A 24,017-nucleotide genomic window follows, 5' to 3' on the forward strand; every position below is an offset into this window, starting at 1 on the left:
GAATGCAAGTCTTGCTCCTGTTAGATGTGACTTTGGAGAAGCTCCATTTGATGAAGGACCTTTTCCTACCCCTGATGTAAACTGCAATAGGCCTGAACAAAGTGAACCTATAAGGTGTACTGAGAGAATCGAAAAACTACCTGCATGGACCAAGGACTTTGTGATGTGAAGAATGTATAATATTGTTTTAAAATGCATACTGTTTAATTGTTGCTATTTATTACATTTGCCCAAATGCTTTCCTACTATAGGGTGAATATGTGGTGTTTATACAAATGGCCTGTAGGTGCCACTGTGCTCAAGACTTGTACTGTGCATACTTTCTATACAGCTTGTGGTGTTAGAGTTGTTTACTGTTGTGTAATGGCTGCATGAGCCTGCTAATAAAGCACTGTTATACTCTCCTCATCCTCGGCTACCAAAACATAACAATATGCACTTCCATGTTTCATTCCAAATCTGCCGTCTTAGAAGGCGAGAAATCCCACCTAAGTCAGAGAGTCATAGAAAACATTGGTCACATTCGTGTGGAGGAAAGAATTATATATTTTAATATATTTAAAGCATTGTGATAAACAGCACAAGATTGTTTTGTAAACAGTGCTCTCCAAAGCTGGACGTGAACATGGGGCAAATAGAGACTGGGCCAGCTGGTGGCATGGGGATTTGAGAGAAAATGTGTGAGAATTAGGCAAATAGAAAAGTACAAGAGATAGAGGAAAGGAAAAAAGAACTTGCAAGGATGAAGGGTGATTAGAATGAGGGAATTGGTGGAAAAGATCACAGAAAGAATAGCAGACAAGTGAAGTCATCAGGGTGGGCTAATGGATTATGTCTCGGGGGGGCAGCAGTTTTATGTTATCACTATTTGTGCACCTCAGGCAAACTTCTTAGAGAGAATGTTCAGCTCAAGAAGAAATATTCCTTCCAGGATGAGGAAGGCGAGGGTAATACTGTCCTCCAACTTCTGTTCTCAATTTTAGACAAGCAGGGAGAAAAATGTACAGGCACTAGGGCAAGCTATGAAGCAATGTGAGGGAGACCCCCAGTCCATCTTAACCAGCACACACACACACATATATATATATATATATATATATATATATATATATATATATATATATATATATATATATATATATATATATATATATATATATATATATATACACAAAGGCATATCCTCTGCTCAATGTTTGCTCCATGCCCACGATTCCCCTGTACTGTCCTTTTTATAGAATTGATGGCTCCAGACTTGATCCACTGACAAATGTAAGATCACTGAGCAGAACTAAGAAACAAACTGCCGCTGGTTTCTCCCCATAGAAGATCTAGAAAAACCCTAAGCCTGTGACCCCCTTGCCTTAATCTGTTGCAAAAGCCACACTATATTCCATTAGATTCCAGCTGCAAAGCTCTGTGTGCAACAATTGTTGGCTAAACCTAGTCCACATGAGCTTTGTGATTGTAGAAGCCGCAGCATCTGCACAAGGGTCCAAACCAAGTAGAAAGAAGGTTGACAAGGATTGGATGTCAGGCTCATAGTAGATGATGATTCCATAATAATATCACTGGGTAAACACAACATTGGCTCTTCTTATGGTCATTCCATGCATCTACTTACTCTTTCCTACAGTCATACCAACAACAATCTGCATGGAAACCTCTTCAGATTGCTGGTGGATCCAGAATATTCTACTTCAGTATTGCCTTTGCAGTGTCGCTTGCACTTAATCATCCAGGAATTATTATATGCTGGGCCCAGTAGATCTTCTGTACCCATCTTCCAAAGCACCAAACTCGAATAATGGACAACCACCATTTTGATAACAGCAGGTAAGACTCAACTGCACTTAACCTCATGCCATGTTGACCTTATAGAGGACACTGCTGGGGGTTTGAATGGGAACCAGCTGTATTTGAGTTGCAAAACAGTCCACGACAGAGAAGACAAGAAATGAGACGTGGGAAATATACAACCCTTCCTTCGGGACATGGAATGAAGCCTTCACTAACTGGAGTGTGAAATATCTCCCATGATCTTGCTCTCATTGCATGTCAGTCATCAATGGCTTGGTCTTGATGTCCAAGCCAAAGTCTCCGATCTGATGGCCAGTGCTGTCAATGATTTGGAAGAGACGATTCTAAGAGTGGAGCTGGTATCTTACTCAATCACCACACAACGAGGCAGGTGTTGGGAGAAATACTTGAAGAGCTCTGGAGTTGCCCCAGGGCAGTTGGTTAGTTCCAGTTCTTCCAAGTCTTGCAGTTGGACCAGGCCAGAGAGGCCTGTAGTGGTGAGCAAGGGACAACCTGCAATGATACACATAATGAACACGTGACATTTATTTGCTAAAACATAAAACAGAAGTCTCTTTTCATTGCATCTAACTCAATTTCAGTCAATAGACTTTTAGCAATTTGCTCTGCTATAGACACTTCTTTATTGTGTGCTAAGGAGGAGTTTCTAAATGGAAAGATGTGGCTACTCCCATTGGACAACGGACCCTTCTTGCCAGATCTCTGAGGAGCAATGTGAAAGAACTGGAGACGTTCTCAATTAAATATTACCAGTAACAGCACTAGACTCATTGATGAGCATTATTTTTTATTACACTAACAAAAATGTCAACAAATGTTTTATGTTCCGAAGTGCGACTCAAAAATCAACTATTGTCTAAATGAATCATCTAAATGTGGTTGCAGGTGGAAAAAGTGTTTGTTGATCCCTTTCTGAATTACATTTTCTTTCTCCATGCAGAAAAAAACAAAGCAAAAAACAACTGGATCTCTATCAGAACAGATGATCTGTATACTGTAAATTTGGAGAGTTTTGGGAGCAGAACCACAGATAATGCTCAGAATTCCATATGCTCTAGTATATTGTAGCTGGAGACATGGCAACAATGCTAAACTGGAGATTTGGGGGTTTTGGGGCATTGTAGACTCAGTGAATTTAGAGCATATACTTTACCCGTCTGTACAGATATTCTTGGAGTGTTCATTGTGCTTTCAATCAATAAATAGCTGATTAACTGAGTGTTTTGTTCAATGCACATAAAGCTATTCCCTGCCCCCCTGGGTACCATGTTGCCCACCCTGCATAGAGATTTAGGCCATGGACTGTTCTGTTCAGGAGACTGAGTGTCGCAGCCTGCTTACAGATATACAGGGGCTGTGCCATCATTCATAATAGTCTGTTTTGGGGGCTTCTGGAGTAGGGACTCTCCACTCACCTGCCAGAGATAAGAGTCGTAAACTTTTCATCACCAACAAATGCTTCAGGCCAAAATCTTGCACCTGAAATGAAAGAAATGTTGTTGGTATCACCATCAGGAAACACCATAATAAAGCTTGGGCAGGGCCCCCAATAGTAATTGAGCTCCCACCTTGAAACAAGTGAAGTTGCTCCTAGATCAGCAACAGCTCTAAAGCCTCAAACTGGTGGGTCCAAGGCACCCATGTTAGAGAAGAAAATGATATTTCAGTTCATGTCCTTCCTTGACCTTAATTTGCAGGCCACCTACTACAGCCCCATCCATTGGCAGCCCTTGTATTGCAAAATAGTGAAATATTCTTATGGGCAGTAAGCTTTAATATGACCTGTCTATGTAAAAGGGATAATTAGGGCCAGGAATAAAAGGGCATTTGACCAGGGCCCACCACCAGACCTTCCACCATTGATTGAAGCATCTCTGAAATGGCAGACCCCTCATTTTAATCCACTGGAAGGGCTCAACAGCGCAACATCTATAAATTCTGAATTGTCCACGTTTGATTATGTGTTCCCCATGTTATGATTATGGTTTATGTGCTGCCATGGCTGTTGTTCCAGGTGGTGCACCTGCTCCCACTTCTAATTCGGTATATGCAGATTGTTTCTTTACTGTTGGCCTCATTATATTCAACGTCCTCTGTTTGAGGGTAGTTCTATCACACACATTTATTCTAGTTCTTTGCTCTGGTCCCAGTGGCAACTTCAATTGACCCAAATTAGTCTTACAATTCGGCAGTTCCAGCTTCCCTCTGCTCATTAGTCTCTAAGTCTCTTATTATTCTCAGGGACCAAGACCTGGGTGGCCAAACTGGCCAAAGATCTGACCCTGTGGAAACCTTTGCCAAAGTGCAGACGTTAAAGTCTAGAGCCAACCAAAGGCAATGGTTCTCAAACTGTGAGGCTGCCCCCATGGTGTCTCTAAAGCAGTGTATAAGGGGGAACCTGCAGGCAGTGAGTCTAGAATTTAGAAATGATTGTGTATTTGCTGGTTTGCACTTAAGTGGATCTAACCATATTTGGACAAAACAAATGAGCATGAACCCCAAAGGGCAGATTTTACCCAACCGAAAGTTCCATTTCCCCTTGGCAAAGACACACCTGGCAGCACCAGCGTAGGTACAGGCTGCGGAGACATGGCATTGTGGACAGGTAACTGAGCCCTGTGTCTGTGATCCGCACACACCTGAGGAAGGAAAGGGACATTATTATAGCGGGTTATTGGTGCCATGGGGAGGTGAAGGGTCCTCACAAATGGGAGGACCATTAAATGCAAAGGTTTGTGCAAATTGGAGGAAGCTCATTGTACAAGTTCCCAGGGAGATGTATTTAAACCATATTTAGTGTCAGCTTTTATGACTTCCCCCAATAGGGCTACCTTACAATGTAACAACCAATTAGCACCCTAATATAGGAGGAATCCTCAAGATCTTATTGTGACAAAAGGACCAGGACAGACACTGAACAGAACACCTTATGGTGGAACAGAACCTAGTGACAGATGATGTGACCCACTGATGGGGACATAGCCCAATGAAAGGCATGTGACCTACTGACAGGGGTGTGATAGGGACCTTAGACTGTAAGCTCACTGGGGCAGGGACTGATGGGAATGTGATAGGTACCTTAGACTGTAAGCTCACTGGGGTAAGGACTGCTGGGAATGCCTAAGGATCTTAGATTGTAAAATCACCGGGGCAGGGACTGCTGGGAATGTGATAAGGACCTTAGATTGTAAGTTCACTGGGGCAGGGACTGATGGAAATGTGAAAGGGACCTTAGATTGTAAGCTCACTGGGGCAGGGACTGATGGGAATGATGTACAAGGGGTTATACAAGATAAGGAACAACATTTGCTACGGTTCTATCACCTATAGCAACGGAACAGCAGGTAGCATCTCACCTGTACAAAAGAAAACATTGGTCACTTTGGGTTATTTATTACATATGTGGAGAGTCTGTATAAAGTACTGCTGAATATAAATAGTAACAATAAGAGGCTATTGAGTAGTGACAAGGTGTGACCTATTTACATAGGGGTGTGGCCTAGTGATGGTGGGAGTGTGCAGCTCTGACATAGTGACAGGGCATAGCCTAGTGGAGGAGGTGTGGCCTATAGAGAGAGGTGTGGCCTCTGCTCAGAAGACAGAAAGAGCAAGCAATGCAGAGGAAGAAGCCAAGCGTCACACTTGCTTCATACCCAGAGGAACCACCAGCTTTGTGTATCCCTTTGGCCTTAGCCTGTTGCTCCTGGATCACCCACCTGTCCAAAACCAGCTCCTCCAGCTTGTGCAGGTCACAAGCAATATACTCCAAGGCCGTGTCTGTTAGTCGTGGGCACCATGACAGGTCCAAGCCCCGAAGCCTTCTCAGGTTCTCCGCTACTAACTCCACCCCATCGTCTGTCACCTTGGAGCAGCCAGAGAGGCTGAGCACGGTCAGGTTAGGTAGACTGTGGACCACATTGACCACCCCATGGTTGGTGATCTCCCAGCACGAGTGCAGGCGCAGTGTGTGTGTGGCTCGGCCTTGCTTGGCAGTAAAATATGCCAGAGCCGTGTCCGTTACATGATAGGCTTGGAGATTCAGCTCACCCAAATTGGGCAGGAGCTGGGAGATGGCTGCCACCGCATCATCAGCCACATTGATACAGTCGCTGACACTTAGAGACGTAATGCGTCCGTGTAAGCTTGACCATAAGCCAGCCTCAGTGAAGTCATTGCAGCCCGACAGCTCCAGACGTACTACTCCCTGCATCTGCTCCAGCATCACCTGGGGAACAAAGAGAGGAACCGGCCAATTACAAGGAGGGATAAGTTTAACCTGAGGTCCACTGGATGCTGCAGATCAACCACTAAAAGTGCATTGTGATGTGCGCCCTTTAAATCTCATGTTATTGGGGTGTAAATAAAAGTCAGGGGTGGGCTCTACTGTTCTATCTGCTCTGAGCTGTGCCCAGTAGTATTTGCACCTAAGGCAATAAATACTGCTCAGCCTGGTGCCCTCCGCTCAACATTCCCTCCTCCTCATTCTGCCCCTCTCACTCACCAATGCCACATGTAAACCACGGCTTAATGCTCACTCGCATACTCACCACCCCACGCTGGTCAATTCTTTACTCTCTCCATTGCAATTGCACCCTAACATCTTGCGTCCTTGGCAGCTGCCTCTCCTGCCGACCCCTAATTCCAACCCTACATCTGGTGGTCACCACCTCAACACCAACTGTGCCCCTGGCATGCAGCTTTTTAGCACTGACTTATATTAACCCCCCTAGTGCTTCATTCAGGGGGTGCAAAAGAGGTGTTTGAGGTGTGTGTGATGACACCATTACAGGTTTTAGGGTTGGGGTTTCATTAAGCTTTTCACAGAGACATCATTTGAATGATTAAAGGACACATTAAGCCTCACCTCCAGTCCAGCATCGGTGATTGTCGACCTCTTTAGGCTCACAGATTTGACTCCCTTTTTGGAAAGCGGGTAGTTATCAATAAACTCACAGATATCCAGATCTGACACCCCAACCAGACAGAAAGACTCAAATCCACGCACCGCAAAGCCCTGCAGGTTAACAAACTCCTTCTCTCCGCAGGCCGACACATTGTATAGTTCTTTGGCATGCAACACTGGGGTCAGGTTTAGCCAGAACCTAGGCTGGTACAGAACTCGCCTCCATGTCTTGCACACCTGAGCCAAAACGCACTTCTCACAGGCAGAAAAGTAACAGAAAAGACGGGTAAGAATCTTCTCATCCAGGGCAAGGTGCCAGTTCATGTCAGGACTCGGTCCTCTGTCTGCAGGGGGGCCACATGGCAGGGGAACGTTCTCCTCTCCAGGACTCAGACCCAGAGGGATAGTGTGTGTGGGAGGCAAGATGGGCAGGGTGGGAGGACTGATATGCTCGGCATGCTTGGGGAAGGCTTGGCTGAGGATGGTGGGTACAGAAGGGGGCTGGTACAGGCGGTTCTTCACTGCTGGAGTCCCTTTGGTAATACTGGCAGAGCCCAGGCCATTGGTGGGAGCAGGAATCTTCACCAGCCCATTACATGGTAGACATTGGGTTTTGGTGTCTCCGTTGCTTGTGTTAGACATGGTTCTAACGTTCTGGAAAGAAGAAAAAAGTCTCTTTATAACAAAGTAGAAAATGGACATGGAGTGTGGGCTCATTCTGTGAGCAATGATATCAGTACCACAATGATATACTAATGGCACATGTCCGTACAAGTCTTATAGTCACATCACAACAAGCTCTTCCCCACAATGTGCTCCCTCAAACCCTGGGGGTTACCCCTTGTATCACTAGAAAACTGTCGCTTCTCTTAGTGGTTCCACCAGTGGGTACCAGATGTTACTGAGCCCAACAGCAAAACCTCTACAAGTTGCCTATATATTAACAACACAATATTTTGAGTAAGATTTTGAAAAAAGCTTTTCCCCATTAATGACAATATTCCAATTTATGATAATTAAGACAAAATTTATTTTTCCTGCAATACACATTTAAATCTTGTGGTTGTTTTTCTCACACTTTATATATATATAATTAATAGCAATTATCATCATCATCATCATCTCCTTTCCAATCCCTTCCCTCCTGACACTGAATGACCCCCTCCCCGCGCTAGAACTCTGCACTCATGAGGGAATGCTGTACCCAACTTCCACCTATTGGCCCACACTCATCATGACAACAAACTGGATTTCCTTAGGAAACAAAATATGCTCAAGACACTCCCATTCCTCCCATGTTACCCTCCCAAAGTTCTGCATTAAGGTCCCAGAAAGATCTTGAACTCAAAAAGGGAAGAGGAGGGATAGGAACAGTTGGAAACAAGCAGTAGCCTGGGGACAGCAAAGTATGAGTGAGTATGTGAATATAGGAGGAGTAAATGAGTAAGTATCTGAGTATAGGAGGAGTAAATGAGTGAATATGTGAATATGTGAGGATAGGAGAAGTAAATGAGTGAGTATGTGAGTATAGGAGGAGTAAATGAGTGAGTATGTGAGTATAGGAGGAGTAAATGAGTGAGTATGTGAGTATAGGAGGAGTAAATGAGTGAGTATGTGAGTATAGCAGGAGTGAATGAGTAAGTATGTGAGTATAGGAGGAGTAAATGAGTGAGTATGTGAGTATAGCAGGAGTGAATGAGTAAGTATGTGAGTATAGGAGGAGTAAATGAGTTAGTATGTGAGTATAGGAGGAGTAAATGAGTGAGTATGTGAGTATAGGAGGAGTAAATGAGTGAGTATGTGAGTATAGCAGGAGTAAATGAGTAAGTATGTGAGTATAGGAGGAGTAAATGAGTGAGTATGTGAGTATAGCAGGAGTAAATGAGTAAGTATGTGAGTATAGGAGGAGTAAATGAGTAAGTATGTGAGTATAGAAGGAGTAAATGAGTAAGAATGTGAGTATAGGAGGAGTGAATGAGTAAGTATGTGAGTATAGGAGGAGTGAATGAGTAAGTATGTGAGTATAGGAGGAGTAAATGAGTGAGTATGTGAGTATAAGAGGAGTAAATGAGTGAATATGTGAGTATAGGATGAGTAAATGAGTGAGTATGTGAGTATATGAGGAGTATGAGTGAGGAGCAGGTCAGTACAGGAACTAGTATTTTAGTCAGTAACTGGATATGGGAGATGTAGGGTGGGCAGAGATGCACCTACATATGGAATTAAATTAATACATATGGACAGGCTCGTGGCACCTACAATATTTTGCCCCGTTACAGTTATTCCCAAACCCTGCAATTTGTGAGGTTCCCATAGAGACCAGAGCTCTTTTGCCTTATACACAGGGCGATCCAACAGCCCCTGCCATGAGCCCAATACTTGTTCATTCCTCTGGGCCCCCACTAATGACCATTCAGCTCAGCCTCCTTTGTACCCACAATCCCACTCCTTTTTATGTACATTGCTGTGCCCACCACACTCATTGGTAATTATGGCCCATACCATTCTGTGCAGTGTTGTGGATCTCTAGAATGGAACAGTCCATTTAAGGGAAGGAATGAAGGAGTGCTGGTACTGAAACCTAACATTTGGCAGGCAGTTCCTAATGTCGTTGCCTAGCAACACTCTCCTTCCACCTAGAAAAGACCAACGCCGCTACTAGCACTGCCGGGGATCATAGAGACGTTATTACCGACTATTTATTTCTAATGGGAATCTATTCACCTCAGCTGGTCACAAATAGAGGGTATCCAGCTGGGCATTTTAGGGTTCATATAGAGGAAAAGTTGGTGCTAAAAGAATGTGCCATCTCCCACTGGAAGTCACATCACCCCTTCCTGTAGCTGAGTTACAAAGGGTTAACACATTGCTGCAACAGGAGTGTCTGGCAGCCCCTACAGCACAATGGGACAGAGCAAAATGTAGGGGGGCATTCTAGAAGGAAGAACAGGGCGCAGGCTCCCTAATACTTCCCAACATTCCTATTGGGCAAATGGAACCCTCTGATTGGCCCAGTGTTGCCATTTGCTGAGAACTTCAGGTGGGGGGCAGAAATAAATTGTGATTGGCAATAATGTTCCAGTGACAGATACTTCCAAATCCATTTAGCCAAGTGTAAAAGCAACAAGTCCAGAGCAACCAACCTAAAGGGGGACAGGGCTGTAGCTTGTTGTTTGTACCTCAGGGTCCCGAGTATCTTATTACTAAAATATAAACGCTCCTACCTATTTTATAGGTGTATATGAAACCCACAGTCACTTTATGTAATAAAAAAAACAAAACAAGGCAGGGTATTTTGGGTGAAAAAAAATCCACAAACCTTACATTCAGAGCAAAGTGTATTCACAGAGTTAAAGGGTTACTGTCATGATGTTTATGGTGTCGTTTTTATCACTAAAATACACTGTGTACATTACACATAATTCATCTGCAACTTTATTCTTCAACCAATAAATATATTTTTTTAGTTGTAATATTGGTGTACAGGAGTCATCTCTGCATTGTGTCTGATCCTGAGCTTTCAGAAAGAGAGAGCACTTCACAATGGAACTGCTTGCAGATAAGCTATTGTTTCTCCTACTCAATGGAACTGAAGGAGTCACAATGGGACTTGGAGTTTTACTATTTGTAAAAATACATATTTCCCATGACGGAATCCCTTTAAGCATGTTCCTTTATTCACAATATAGCGCTGTTGTGCCCTCTTATATGTCTACAAAGAGAAGCTAGGGGTATGTGCCCTGTTATTTGTCTACAAAGAGTTTGTAGGGGTTTGTGCCCTGTTATATGTCTACAAGGAGAAGGGTAGGGGTATGTGCCCTGTTATATGTCTACAAAGAGAAGCTAGGGGTATGTGCCCTGTTATTTGTCTACAAAGAGTTTGTAGGGGTTTGTGCCCTGGTATATGTCTACAAGGAGAAGGGATGGGGTATGTGCCATGTTATATGTCTACAAGGAGAAGGGTAGGGGATGTGCCCTGTTATATGTCTACAAGGAGAAGGGTAGGGGGTATGTGCCCTGTTATATGTCTACATGGAGAAGGGTAGGGGGTATGTGCCCTGTTATATGTCTACAAGGAGAAGGGTAGGGGTTATGTGCCCTGTTATATGTCTACAAGGAGAAGGGTAGGGGGTATGTGCCCTGTTATATGTCTACAAGGAGAAGGGTAGGGGTATGTGCACTGTTATATGTCTACAAGAAGAAGGGTTGGGGGTATGTGCCCTGTTATATGTATACAAGGAGAAGGGTAGGGGTATGTGCCCTGTTATATGTCTACAAGAAGAATGGTTGGGGGTATGTGCCCTGTTATATGTCTACAAGGGGCCAGGTAGGGGTATGTGCCCTGTTATATGTCTACAAGGAGAAGGGTAGGGGGTATGTGCCCTGTTATATGTCTACATGGAGAAGGGTAGGGGTGTGTGTCCTGTTATATGTCTACAAAGAGAAGGGTAGTGTATGTGCCCTGTTTTATGTCTATAAGGCAAAGGTAGGGGTATGTGCCCTGCTATATGTCTACAAGAAGAAGGGTTGGGGGTATGTGCCATGTTATATGTCTACAAGGAGGCAGGTAGGGGTATGTGCCCTGTTATATGTCTACAAGGAGAAGGGTAGGGGTATGTGTCCTGTTATACAGTATGTCTACAAAGAGAAGGGTGGTGTATGTGCCCTGTTTTAGGTCTATAAGGCAAAGGTAGGGGTATGTGCCCTGCTATATGTCTACAAGGAGAAGGGTTGGGGGTATATGCCCTGTTATATGTCTACAAGGAGAAGGGTAGGGGTATGTGTCCTGTTATATGTGTACAAGGAAAAGGGTAGGAATATGTGCCCTGTTATATGTCTACAAGGAGGCAGGTAGGGGTATGTGCCCTGTTATATGTGTACAAGGAAAAGGGTAGGGTTATGTGCCCTGTTATATGTCTACAAGGAGAGGGGTAGGGGTATGTGTCCTGTTATATGTCTGCAAGGAGAGGGGTAGGGGTATGTGCCCTGTAATATGTCTACAAGGCAAAGGTACGGGCATGTGCCCTGTTATATGTTTACAAAGAGAAGGTAGGGGTATGTGCCCTGTTATATGTCTACATGGAGAAGGGTAGGGTATGTGCCCTGTTATATGTCTACAAGGAGTAGGGTAGGGGTATGTGCCCTGTTATATGTCTACAAGGAGTAGGGTAGGGGGTATGTGCCCTGTTATATGTCTACATGGAGAAGGGTAGGGTATGTGCCCTGTTATATGTCTACAAGGAGAAGGGTAGGGGTATGTGCCCTGTTATATGTCTACAAGGAGAGGGGTAGGGGTATGTGTCCTGTTATATGTCTACAAGGAGAGGGGTAGGGGTATGTGCCCTGTAATATGTCTACAAGGCAAAGGTACGGGCATGTGCCCTGTTATATGTCTACAAAGAGAAGGTAGGGGTATGTGCCCTGTTATATGTCTACAAGGAGAAGGGTAGGGCATGTGCCCTGTTATATGTCTACATGGAGAAGGGTAGGGTATGTGTCCTGTTATATGTCTACAAGGAGTAGGGTAGGGGTATATGCGCTGCTATATGTGTACAAGGAAAAGGGTAGGGTTATGTGCCCTGTTATATGTCTAAAAGGAGAAGGGTAGGGGGTATGTGCCCTGTTAAATGTGTACAAGTAAAAGGGTAGGGTTATGTGCCCTGTTATATGTCTACAAACAGAAGGGTAGGGGTTATGTGCCTTGTTATATGTCTACAAAGAGAAGGTAGGGGTATGTGCCCTGTTATATGTCTACAAGGAGAAGGGTAGGGGGTATGTGCCCTGTTATATGTGTACAAGGAAAAGGGTAGGAGTATGTGCCCTGTTATATGTCTACAAGGAGAAGGGTAGGGGGTATGTGCCCTGTTATATGTCTACAAAGAGAAGGTAGGGGTATGTGCCCTGTTACATGTCTACAAGGAGAAGGGTAGGGGGTATGTGCCCTGTTATATGTCTACAAAGAGAAGGTAGGGGTCTGTGCCCTGTTATATGTCTACAAGGAGTAGGGTAGGGGGTATGTGCCCTGTTATATGTCAACATGGAGAAGGGTAGGGTATGTGCCCTGTTATATGTCTACAAGGAGAAGGGTAGGGGGTATGTGCCCTGTTATATGTCTACAAGGAGAGGGGTAGGGGTATGTGTCCTGTTATATGTCTACAAGGAGAGGGGTAGGGGTATGTGTCCTGTTATATGTCTACAAGGAGAGGGGTAGGGGTATGTGTCCTGTTATATGTCTACAAGGAGAGGGGTATGGGTTTGTGCCCTGTAATATGTCTACAAGGCAAAGGTACGGGCATGTGCCCTGTTATATGTCTACAAAGAGAAGGTAGGGGTATGTGCCCTGTTATATGTCTACAAGGAGAAGGGTAGGGGGTATGTGCCCTGTTATATCTCTACAAAGAGAAGGGTAGGGGTATGTGCCCTGTTATATGTCTACAAGGAGAAGGGTAGGGGGTATGTGTCCTGTTATATGTCTACAAAGAGAAGGGTAGGGGTCTGTGCCCTGTTATATGTCTACAAAGAGAAGGTAGGGGTCTGTGCCCTGTTATATGTCTACAAAGAGAAGGGTAGGGGTATGTTCCCTGTTATATGTCTACAAGAAGAAGGGTAGGGGGTATGTGTCCTGTTATATGTCTACAAAGAGAAGGGTAGGGGGTATGTGTCCTGTTATATGTCTACAAAGAGAAGGGTAGGGGTCTGTGCCCTGTTATATGTCTACAAAGAGAAGGTAGGGGTCTGTGCCCTGTTATATGTCTACAAAGAGAAGGTAGGGGTATGTGTCCTGTTATATGTCTACAAGGAGAGGGGTATGGGTTTGTGCCCTGTAATATGTCTACAAGGCAAAGGTACGGGCATGTGCCCTGTTATATGTCTACAAAGAGAAGGTAGGGGTATGTGCCCTGTTATATGTCTACAAGGAGAAGGGTAGGGGGTATGTGCCCTGTTATATCTCTACAAAGAGAAGGGTAGGGGTATGTGCCCTGTTATATGTCTACAAGGAGAAGGGTAGGGGGTATGTGTCCTGTTATATGTCTACAAAGAGAAGGGTAGGGGTCTGTGCCCTGTTATATGTCTACAAAGAGAAGGTAGGGGTCTGTGCCCTGTTATATGTCTACAAAGAGAAGGGTAGGGGTATGTTCCCTGTTATATGTCTACAAGAAGAAGGGTAGGGGGTATGTGTCCTGTTATATGTCTACAAAGAGAAGAGTAGGGGGTATGTGTCCTGTTATATGTCTACAAAGAGAAGGGTAGGGGTCTGTGCCCTGTTATATGTCTACAAAGAGAAGGTAGGGGTCTGTGCCCTGTTATATGTCTACAAAGAGAAGGTAGGGGTATGTGCCCTGTTATATGTCTACAAGGAGAGGGGTAGGGGGTATGTGCCCTGTTATATGTCTACAAGGAAAAGGGTAGGGGTATATGCCCTAATGTCTCATTATCAGGAAATGGGTAAAAGTAGGTGCCCTTCTGTCTAGGGCCAGAATCAGGGTGACCAGTTCTTAGAGGCTGGTCTAGAATTAGGGACAGTGGGGTAGCTGAGGTACAACTTTGAGATCTGATTTTGAGGTCACTATAGTAGTTCAGGGCAGTTAGTTTAAATTTAAGCAGAAGTATTGGGAAAACTCATTTAAGGGTTCAGCCAGTCAGATGCCTTTTGGTTAAACAATATTATAATTTAGACAGAGTTGTGGTGGGGGTCAGTGGTCTCACTTTTGGTACACAGCTCAGATGAAGGCATACTAAGTCATGGGACCAGCAGGGTAATGTGAAGTACATAATTGTGACTTAGGCAGAAGTCAAAAATGTGATGTCATGGTTAAGGCTAAGTGGGGAGAGTTGGATACACAGTTGAGATTTAGGCAGATGATATAGGGCCAGTGGGGGAGGGTTGGGTAAAAAGTTGAGATTTAGGAAGATGTAGGGTTAGGGTCAGTGGGCGGAGCTTAGGGTACACAGTTGAGATTTAGGCAGATGTAGAGTTAGGGTCAATGGTAGAGCATTAGGTACACAATTGAGATTAAGGCAGATGTAGGGTTAGGGTCAGAGGGTGGAGCATTAGGTACACAATTAAGATTTAGGCAGTTGTAGAGTTAGGGTCAATGGTAGAGCATTAGGTACACAATTGAGATTAAGGCAAATGTAGGGTTAGGGTCAGAGGGAGAGTATTAGGTACACAGTTGAGATTTAGGCAGATGTAGGGTTAGGGTCAGTGGGTGGAGCATTAGGTACACAATTAAGATTAAGGCAGTTGTAGAGTTAGGGTCAATGGTGGAGCATTAGGTACACAGTTGATATTTAGGCAGATGTAGGGTAAGGGTCAGTGGGTGGAGCATTAGGTACACAATTAAGATTAAGGCAGATTTAGGGTTAGGGCCAATGTGTGGAGCTTTGGGTACACAGTTGTGATTTAGGCAGTTTTAAAGTTTGCACCAGTGGTTTAACTTGGGGTACTATAGACAAATACAAATGTAGGTTTGGGGTTGGTGAGGGAACTTGGAGTACAGAGCTGAGTTTAATGCAGAGATTTTATTATGGGAGTGGTTTAACTTGGGGTGTACAGTTTAGGGTTAGGCAGACATATTGTTAGATTCAGACAGGTGCAGTGTTGGGGGTCAGTGGAATAAATTTGGACACACAGTTGAGCTATAGGGTTACGTTAGTGCAGTAAATTTTGGGGCACACATTTAAGATGAAGAAGAGGGACGCAGCATGTGATGCTCAGCAACCCTGACATTCCACTTGCAATGAATGAAATTCCAGAGATTGATTCCTTACCTCGGCTCCGGCGCTCACTTCATGGGAAGCATGCTGGCAGGATCACCGGCTCCTGGGATGGGAAGATGAAAACACAACAACAGCTGGAAGATGTGAGAAGAGGCAAATGTTCCTCGGTGCCTTTATTGGGGCAGAAATAAGGAGGGCTTTTACCCTTACCCCAAATAACTCATCAGCATAAAACCAGGTCGGGCAGCATTTTGGATCCAGTGTAACACCCTGCAGACAACAGGACAGCAATCCAAGGCATAGAAAGATCCAGGGTCCCCACCCTGGGATACAGAATCACTTGCAGGTGCGAAGGATGAAAAATGGAGGAAAGCCAAGGAAAATCAGGCAAAACAGCAGCAGCAGCCTCAGAAATGAAGCAGAACGGACCCTTTCCCAGCAGGAGGCAACGTCACCGAGTCAGGCACAGTGACATCAAACGCAGAGAATTGATCTGGATTCTCCACCCTCCCTTACACACACACACACTGTCACACACACGCTGCTACAAACAGAATGCCCAGCTTGCACAAACACACACACACTAGGCACTACATACAACCCTTCTTGCACAAACACACACAGGTCTCACACACATCCAATTCTGCTTGCACACACAGAGAGCTACACATATACTGACTGGACTGTCTGCATACACAAACACACACTCAGGGTGTCACACACAGCCCCACTGAGAGAAATCACCATTGATATCAATAATTCATGACATCAGTCAAGCAGCCTGTATGTCTCGCTCTGTTCCTCCCCTCCTCTCCTTCATCCTCTCCCTCCCATTCACTCTCTGCTTCCTCCTCCTCCTCCTCCTCCTCAGCTGTACAGAGAAGGTTTGGTGCTGCTGTGGTGCTTCTAGCAGGCACCAGTCTTAACCCACTAATGCTCTTGTTGGATATGATGAATACAATAGTGAACCCCCAGGCAAATAATCTAATGGTTACAGCATTGCATTAACCCCAGAATCATCTCCTGCTGATTCTGGAAAGGATGAAAGGCATAGTTACTCCCATGAAAATAATAGTTCATACATGCCATTAAATCTTCTTTGCACTTCTCTTAACCTGCCTCTTCTAAAAGGAAAGAGCACACGAGCACATATTGTAATGTGTGGGTACCAAGCTGTAAAGGGAGAGACGTGAGTGATTGGTGTGGATAAAAGAACAATATATAAAAGCAAAATATATAAAAGCACAATATATAAAAGTACAATATATAAAAGCACAATATATAAAAGCACAATATATAAAAGTACAACATATAAAAGTACATTATTTAAAAGTACAATAAATAAAAGTACAATAAATAAAAGTACAATAAATAAAAGCACAATATATTAAAGTACAATGTATAAAAGTACGTTATATAAAAGTACAATAAATAAAAGTACAATAAATAAAAGTACAATAAATAAAAGTACAATATATAGAAGCACAATATATTAAAGTACAATGTATAAAAGTACATTATATAAATGTAAATTAAATATAAAATACAATGTATAAAAGAACAATAAATAAATGTACAATGACAATGTATAAAAGTACATTATAAAAGCACAATATATAAAAGTACAATAAATAAAAGTACAATAAATAAAAGTACAATATATAAAAGTACATTGTACAAAAGTAAAGTGTATAAATGTACAAAATATAAAAGTACATTGTATAAAGTAAAGTACAATAAATAAAAGTACAATATATAAAAGTACAATAAATAAAAGTACAATATATAAAAGTACAATAAATAAAAGTACAATATATAAAAGTACAATATATAAAAGTACAATAAATAAAAGTACAATAAATAAAAGTACAATATATAAAAGTACATTGTACAAAAGTAAAGTGTATAAATGTACAAAATATAAAAGTACATTGTATAAAGTAAAGTACAATAAATAAAAGTACAATATATAAAAGTACAATAAATAAAAGTACAATATATAAAAGTACAATATATAAAAGTACAATAAATAAAAGTACAATATATAAAAGTACAATATATAAAAGTACACAAAGGGAGGACGTCACATAATAAATACAATACATATACACAGTACACAGAACTTATATAAGGACACAGAGTTTAAGTGCTCTGTGGGAAGGAGGTCCCTGCCCCATAGAGCTTACAATCTAAGTGTTATACATTGCTTGGGCCAGCCTGACACAAAATAGTAGGGAGCACTGTGTCATATATAGCAGGTAATTACTCTGTAATATGAATAACAATGAGTTGGGGTTAGGATATTGAGGAAAACAAGGGATACTAACAATGATTACAGATTTCTGGCGAATCAACTAGACAGAAACATAAACACTGGTGAGCATTGCCGAAATGTTAAAGGGATCCTGTCATCGGAAAACATATTGTCAGTTTCCCAGCTGCCCCTGGTCATGTGACTTGTGCCTGCACTTTAGGAGAGAAATGCTTTCTGGCAGGCTGCTGTTTTTCCTTCTCAATGTAACTGAATGTGTCTCAGTGGGACATGGGTTTTTACTATTGAGTGTTGTTCTTAGATCTACCAGGCAGCTGTTATCTTGTGTTAGGGAGCTGCTATCTGGTTACCTTCCCATTGTTCTGTTGTTTGGCTGCTGGGGGGGAAGGGAGGGGGTGATATCACTCCAACTTGCAGTACAGCAGTAAAGAGTGACTGAAGTTTATCAGAGCACAAGTCACATGACCAGGGGCAGCTGGGAAACTGACAATATGTCTAGCCCCATGTCAGATTTCAAAATTGAATATAAAAAAATCTGTTTGCTCTTTTGAGTAATGGATTTCAGTGCAGAATTTTGCTGGAGCAGCACTATTAACTGATTCATTTTGAAAAAATTTTTTTTCCCATGACAGTATCCCTTTAAGGAAATAGGGTGAGACATAAGAAGACTGGACAGGCACGTGCAAATGGGACGTAGTCGAATGAAAGAAGAACTACATTCAATCTGGCCAAAGGTCATTCTGTGGCTACTAAAGCAAATAGTTCTGTCTTGCATAAAAAAGGGCATTAACTCAAGGGATGAAACATAATTGTGTCTCTTTATAGGTCCCTGGTGAGGCCTCATCTGGAGTATGGGGGCAGTTTTGGACTCCAGTCCTTAAGAGGGATATAAATGAGCTGGAGAGAGTGCAGAGACTAAGTGCAACTAAACTGGTTAGAGGGAGGGAAGAGTTAAATTATGAGGGGAGACTGACAAGGTTGGGGTTGTTTTCTCTGGGGAAAAAAGGCACTTGTGAGGGGACATGATTAGACTTTACAAGTACATTAGAGGACATTATAGACAAATAGCAGGGGACCTTTTTACCCATAAAGAGAATCACGTACCAGAGGCCTCCCCTTCAGACTAGAGGAAAAGAAGTTTCATTTAAAGGAACAGAGTAGGGGGTTCATCACAGTGAGGACAGTGAGGTTGGGGAATGCACTGCCGGGTGATGATTCAGTTAATGACTATAAGAGGGACTTGGATGATTTCTTGGACAGACATAATACAAAGGCTATTGTGATACTAAACTCTATAGTTAGTATAGATATGGGGATATATCATTTATGTGACAGTAGGGAGGGGTTTGTGTATGGGGCTGGGTTTTCATTTGGAGGGGTTGGACTTGATGGACTTTGTCTTTTTTCAACCCAATTTAACTATGTAAGGTTATATACACAGTGAGACCAATGAAGACTAACTAACAGGTAGAAATGTAATGCACAAACCCTAGAAAGAAATCACCATTGCCTGTTCTTTCCCATGGTCACATTCAAAATAGGCCCTGGCATTCCAAGTACACAGGGGCCCAAACACTGAGTGTCTATAGCATCTTACAGCAGCTCCACGACCCACAGTCTGGGCCTGACCTCTCTGTACCATTGACCTTCTGCTAGAAATGAGAAACAGTCAGGATAGTTACCCTATCAGTAAAGCTGGGAAAGTTACTCTGCCGATGAGCAAAGATGTATTAGACTCTGGAAGGTGAGTAAGGGACGTCAGTCTATCACAGTAAAATACCCCGGAAGAGATGGAAAGGCACAATATTAGGAGGAACATTTATCAAGGGTCGAATTTCGAATTCATGTGAGTTTTTAAAACTCCCTTAAATTGGAATGAATTCGAAATTTGACTTGGGGAAATTTATTAATGAAAGAAGAATTTAAATGACCCAAAAACTAGAATGGAATTGGAATTGAATTAGATCAAACTCGATTTGAGTTTTTTCTCTGAAAAAAACTTGAATGTCAGGAAGGCTGCAAACATCTTCAAATTGATCCCTGAACCTCTCCCATTGACTTAAACAGTAATTTAGCAGGTTTTAAGGGGTGAATAGTCGAATTCGAATTCTTAAAGGGCCAAAGTATAATAAATTTCAAAAATCAAATTTTTTTAAATAACTCGAAACAAGTTTGGATTATTCCGTAGTGAAATTTGTGCATTTTGAACTCCAATTTTCAATTCGATGGCAAAATGTTCATCTTGATATTATGAGAAAGCTTATGAGTATGAGTGTGAAATAAGGGGAGTCAAGTTACTCTGTATGATGAAAGAAACTGCATATAAGCAGCTGTGTAACAGGAGTAAGAACAGGACCATTTTACATAATAAGAGAGAATATGTCGGTACCACTATACAATGAGGGACACAGTTGTATCAGGAAGGTTGGGGTGCTGTGCCCAGGACAGTGGGGCAATTTCTTCACATAGGGTACAAAGGGCAAATAAACAGCTATGATGTGCCGGATGAGTCCCAGTAAGAGCAAATGAGAGAGTTGTAGTTCTTCTGGTCACACTAATGACTGCTCTAATGATAATTCTTCATTATAAAAATGGGAACAAGATTCTGATTTCCATTATTTAGCAATTGTATTTGTGAGAGCTCTAGTAAATGAGCAGCAGGTATGGTAGGGTTCCTGTGCCGGGGGGGGGGCAGTTGTATCAGACATTACTGGTGTGGGGGAAGCAGCACGAGCCACAGCTACACCAATACAACTGCATGGGAAGGGGGGGGGGAATCCGTGCCTGTTTCTTTCTATTTTAAGAAGCACTCCCCCCTCCCATCACCTTACACTAGAGAAACCTGATCAGACTTTTAAATAATGAAGCAGGGGGGAGACAGACAAACACAGAGCAAAGTGCTGTTAAATCTCCTCCCCGGGGCTTCCAGGCAGATGCTCCTGGGGTCATAATGACCTACTAAAGCTCCACTGGGACTGACTCAGGGAAGGAAGACAAAAGGCTGTAGGAGAGAAAGAAACAACAGGATCACTGGAAGGGTGGGGTAACCACCGTATTTATATGAACAACCACACCGCCAAGGGGAGAGCAGGGTGCAAGACAAACATTGGGGTAGCTCACTGGGATAGTGGGGATCTGTTCCCCTCCCTACTGACACACATACACATTGTTATATCATACACACATAGGGAAGGGGAGAGTAGGGTGCAATACAAACATTGGGGTACCTCAGGGGATCCCCTCCCTACTGATACACACATATACATCATACATACACAAGGAAGGGGAGATCAGGGTGCAATACAAACACGTTGGATATTAGAGCTGTGTAACCCCCCTGTTTAAGCCTTGTGTTTGTTTAATGGGTAACTATATAAAGGATGATGATGCTGGTGGTGGGTTCTAGTAGTACATGAATGCACATCTCTGTGGACACAGATATATATAGAGAGAGAGAGAGAGAGAGAGAAAAGGAGAGAGAGAGAGAGAGAGAGAGAGAGAGAGAGAGAGAGAGAGAGAGAGAGAGAGAGAGAGAGACAGGAGCCGAGGTGCAGGCAAATTGATCGGGGAGCCAACTGGGGACACACACACTCATCCTATACACACACACAAACGCTGCACTGCAGATGATTCAGGCCCCCTCTGTTGCCCCAGCAACCACCATCACCTAGCAATGTCCATCTCCCCCGGTAACAGCTGTCGCCTGGCAACAGGATATTTTTCACAGCTGCTGAGATGAAGACAAAGGGGGGTCTGAACCTATTTTTAGAAATGACAGAGGACCTCCCACAGGTGAAATGGCACATTGGCATTGGTTACGGCTCTTTCTTGCCTAAAATATTCTGCTGTTCTCTATAAATCAAAGGCTCGGTCCCAGGGAATCTGGTCCTCAGCTCTTTTACATAGAGATCCACTGTGCCCCATCGTACGGAAGCCTTTTCCTTTTTTTACTTCAAATCAGACTAAATCAATAAGGAATGATAATAATTATTTGGGTGGGAGCTGACATATGAATTCTCTCCCCATACCCCAACCCCCAGCCCTCCTTTTTGGGCAAGTGTTTTGTTAATGGTTAATTGTAAAAGAAAGAGATAAACACCAGACCAGTTACATTTAAAGAAGAAGGAAAGGCTAAAAGTAAGTAAGCCTTATCAGAAAGGTCTATATAAATACACCAGTAAACCCCCAAAGTAATGCTGCTCTGAGTCCCCTGTCAAAACAAACAGCACATTTCTTTCCTTCTATTGTGTACTCATGGGCTTCTGTATCAGACTTCCTGTTTTCAGCTTAAACCTCATTGCCCTGGGCAAGAGCATGCTCAGTTTGTTCCTTGTGCTACTAGCTTTACTTATTCACTGCCTGGGAGCACAGGGACAGCGTATATTCTATACATTACCATTACCTGATGATACTTATGAAACTGCTCTTACTGCTATAAAGAACTTTTTCGTGCCAAGTAAATGTGGTTGCTGAAAGATATAAATTCCTCCAACGTGGACAACGTAATGGTGAATCCACAGAACAATTTGTAGCAGCTTTAAGAGCTGGTTGTTACCTGTGACTTTGGGAATCTAACAGATGAAATGCTAAGAGACCAAATAGTGGAAAAAACAAACTCACCTCCCATTAGAGAGAGACTGCTCCTAGATTTAACCCTTGCAAAGGCTATTACAGTTGCTAGCCAAATTGAAACAGCAGTGGCAGAGGCTAAAACTCTCAGCCAGGGAACTGCTGGGAATGTACAGACTGTGAATCCAGCACTGTGGCCTAATAATGCACAGTCACAGGCAAAATACAGTGCTAAGGAAAAGGATACACCTACACTGCAAAACCCTGCAGCAAATACAGATAGAAAATACTGCTTTCGCTGTGGTTCAACACAACACTACAAATGTCACAGTATTAAGTGTGGATAAAGCTGGTAAATTTATTCCAGACAAGTTTATATGCACTGTCAGTGTCAGTACTGCTTCTGCTGACAAGGGACACTCCATTAACCTGATGTGATACAGGTTCAGCTCTTTCTATACAACCAAAGGAGGTTTTCTTGAAATACTTTGCAAAAGATCCGCTTGTTGTATCTGCCCTGAGACTGGTCAGTTACTTAAAGGATCCAATCCCTGTGCTTGGTTACTTGCCAGTGACTGTACAATTTGAATCAAATACTGCAAAATGTGACTTTTACATTGTGAATAAGGGAACTGCTATACTTGGAAGGGATCTCTTTGCTGCATTAAACATACAATTAGTTGATGGTCTCATTACTACAGCACCAGTGCCTGCCACACAGTCAGTGTCTACAATTTCACCACAAAGCAACACTTCACTGGGTTGTGCAAAGAACTTTGTACACAAAGTTAAGATGAGACCAGATGTAAAACCTGGTCTCAACTTAACTTTGAGCCAGAAGTTGAGGCGATTGCCCTACTCTATAAGGGAGACTGTCTCACAGGAACTAAAGAAACTGGTGATTGAAAAATCAGAATCCTCTGAATGGGTTTCACCAATTGAAAACTGGAGGCATTCGATTGTGTGTTGATCTCAGTGAACCTAATAAAGCAGTTGTTATGGATAATCATCCCTTGCCACACATAGAGGAAATATTTTCAGAACTCCGAGGAGCAAAATTCTTTTCAACTCTGGCTCTTCAGAGTGCTTATCGTCAAGTATTACTGCATGAGGAAAGTCGAGACCTCACTGCATTTATCACCCATGATGGTTTGTTTCGGTTCAAGCGTGTACCTTATGGACTGGCTTCAGCACCAAGTTGTTTTCAAAGACTGATGTCTTCTTGCATACCTGGTGTAAAATACTACTTGGATGATATAATTGTCTACGCTCCAACTATGGATCTTCATGACAAGTACCTAGAAAAGGTTCTGAAATGCATTGATTCTGCAGGACTGAAACTGAACCTTTCCAAATGTCACTTCAGACAAACTCAGCTGTCATTTCTGGGTCATATAATCTCACAAAAGAGATTTCTGCCTGACCCTGACCATGTCAACGCTGTTACACAAGCACCTCCTCCATCTGATTTCCAGACCTTATGAGCTTTCTTAGGTCTTACTTCATGGTATTCTAAGTTTATTCCCAATTATGCTTCAGTTGTGGAGCCACTTAGAGCACTACTACGTGGAACTTTAAGTCTGGTGTGGTCAGAGTCTGCTCAACATAGCTTTGAAATAGTGAAACAGCTAATTGTGAACAGTCCAATGCTAGCTTTATTTGATCCTATATATACTCTACTCATCCTTGGCTACCCAAAACATAACACAAACTTATAACAGTGAAAAGAAA

At 42.8% G+C, this 24,017-nt stretch overlaps 1 protein-coding gene across 1 annotated transcript; it reads right to left on the minus strand.

Annotated features, from left to right (window-relative positions):
• Window positions 1–528: 528 nt before the first annotated feature.
• Window positions 529–16,243, minus strand: fbxl16.L (F-box and leucine-rich repeat protein 16 L homeolog). Its single transcript, XM_018241402.2, has 6 exons — window positions 15,497–16,243; window positions 6,686–7,378; window positions 5,538–6,046; window positions 4,376–4,460; window positions 3,237–3,300; window positions 529–2,313 (listed from the first exon to the last, which is right to left on the minus strand). Exons 2-6 carry the CDS (start codon window positions 7,364–7,366, stop codon window positions 2,165–2,167), a joined length of 1,488 nt encoding a protein of 495 aa, XP_018096891.1. The 5' UTR covers window positions 7,367–7,378; window positions 15,497–16,243; the 3' UTR covers window positions 529–2,164.
• Between the last annotated feature and the right edge of the window lie 7,774 nt (window positions 16,244–24,017).

The sequence above is a fragment of the Xenopus laevis genome, chromosome 9_10L (assembly GCF_017654675.1).
Source record: "Xenopus laevis strain J_2021 chromosome 9_10L, Xenopus_laevis_v10.1, whole genome shotgun sequence".
NCBI lineage: Eukaryota > Metazoa > Chordata > Amphibia > Anura > Pipidae > Xenopus > Xenopus laevis.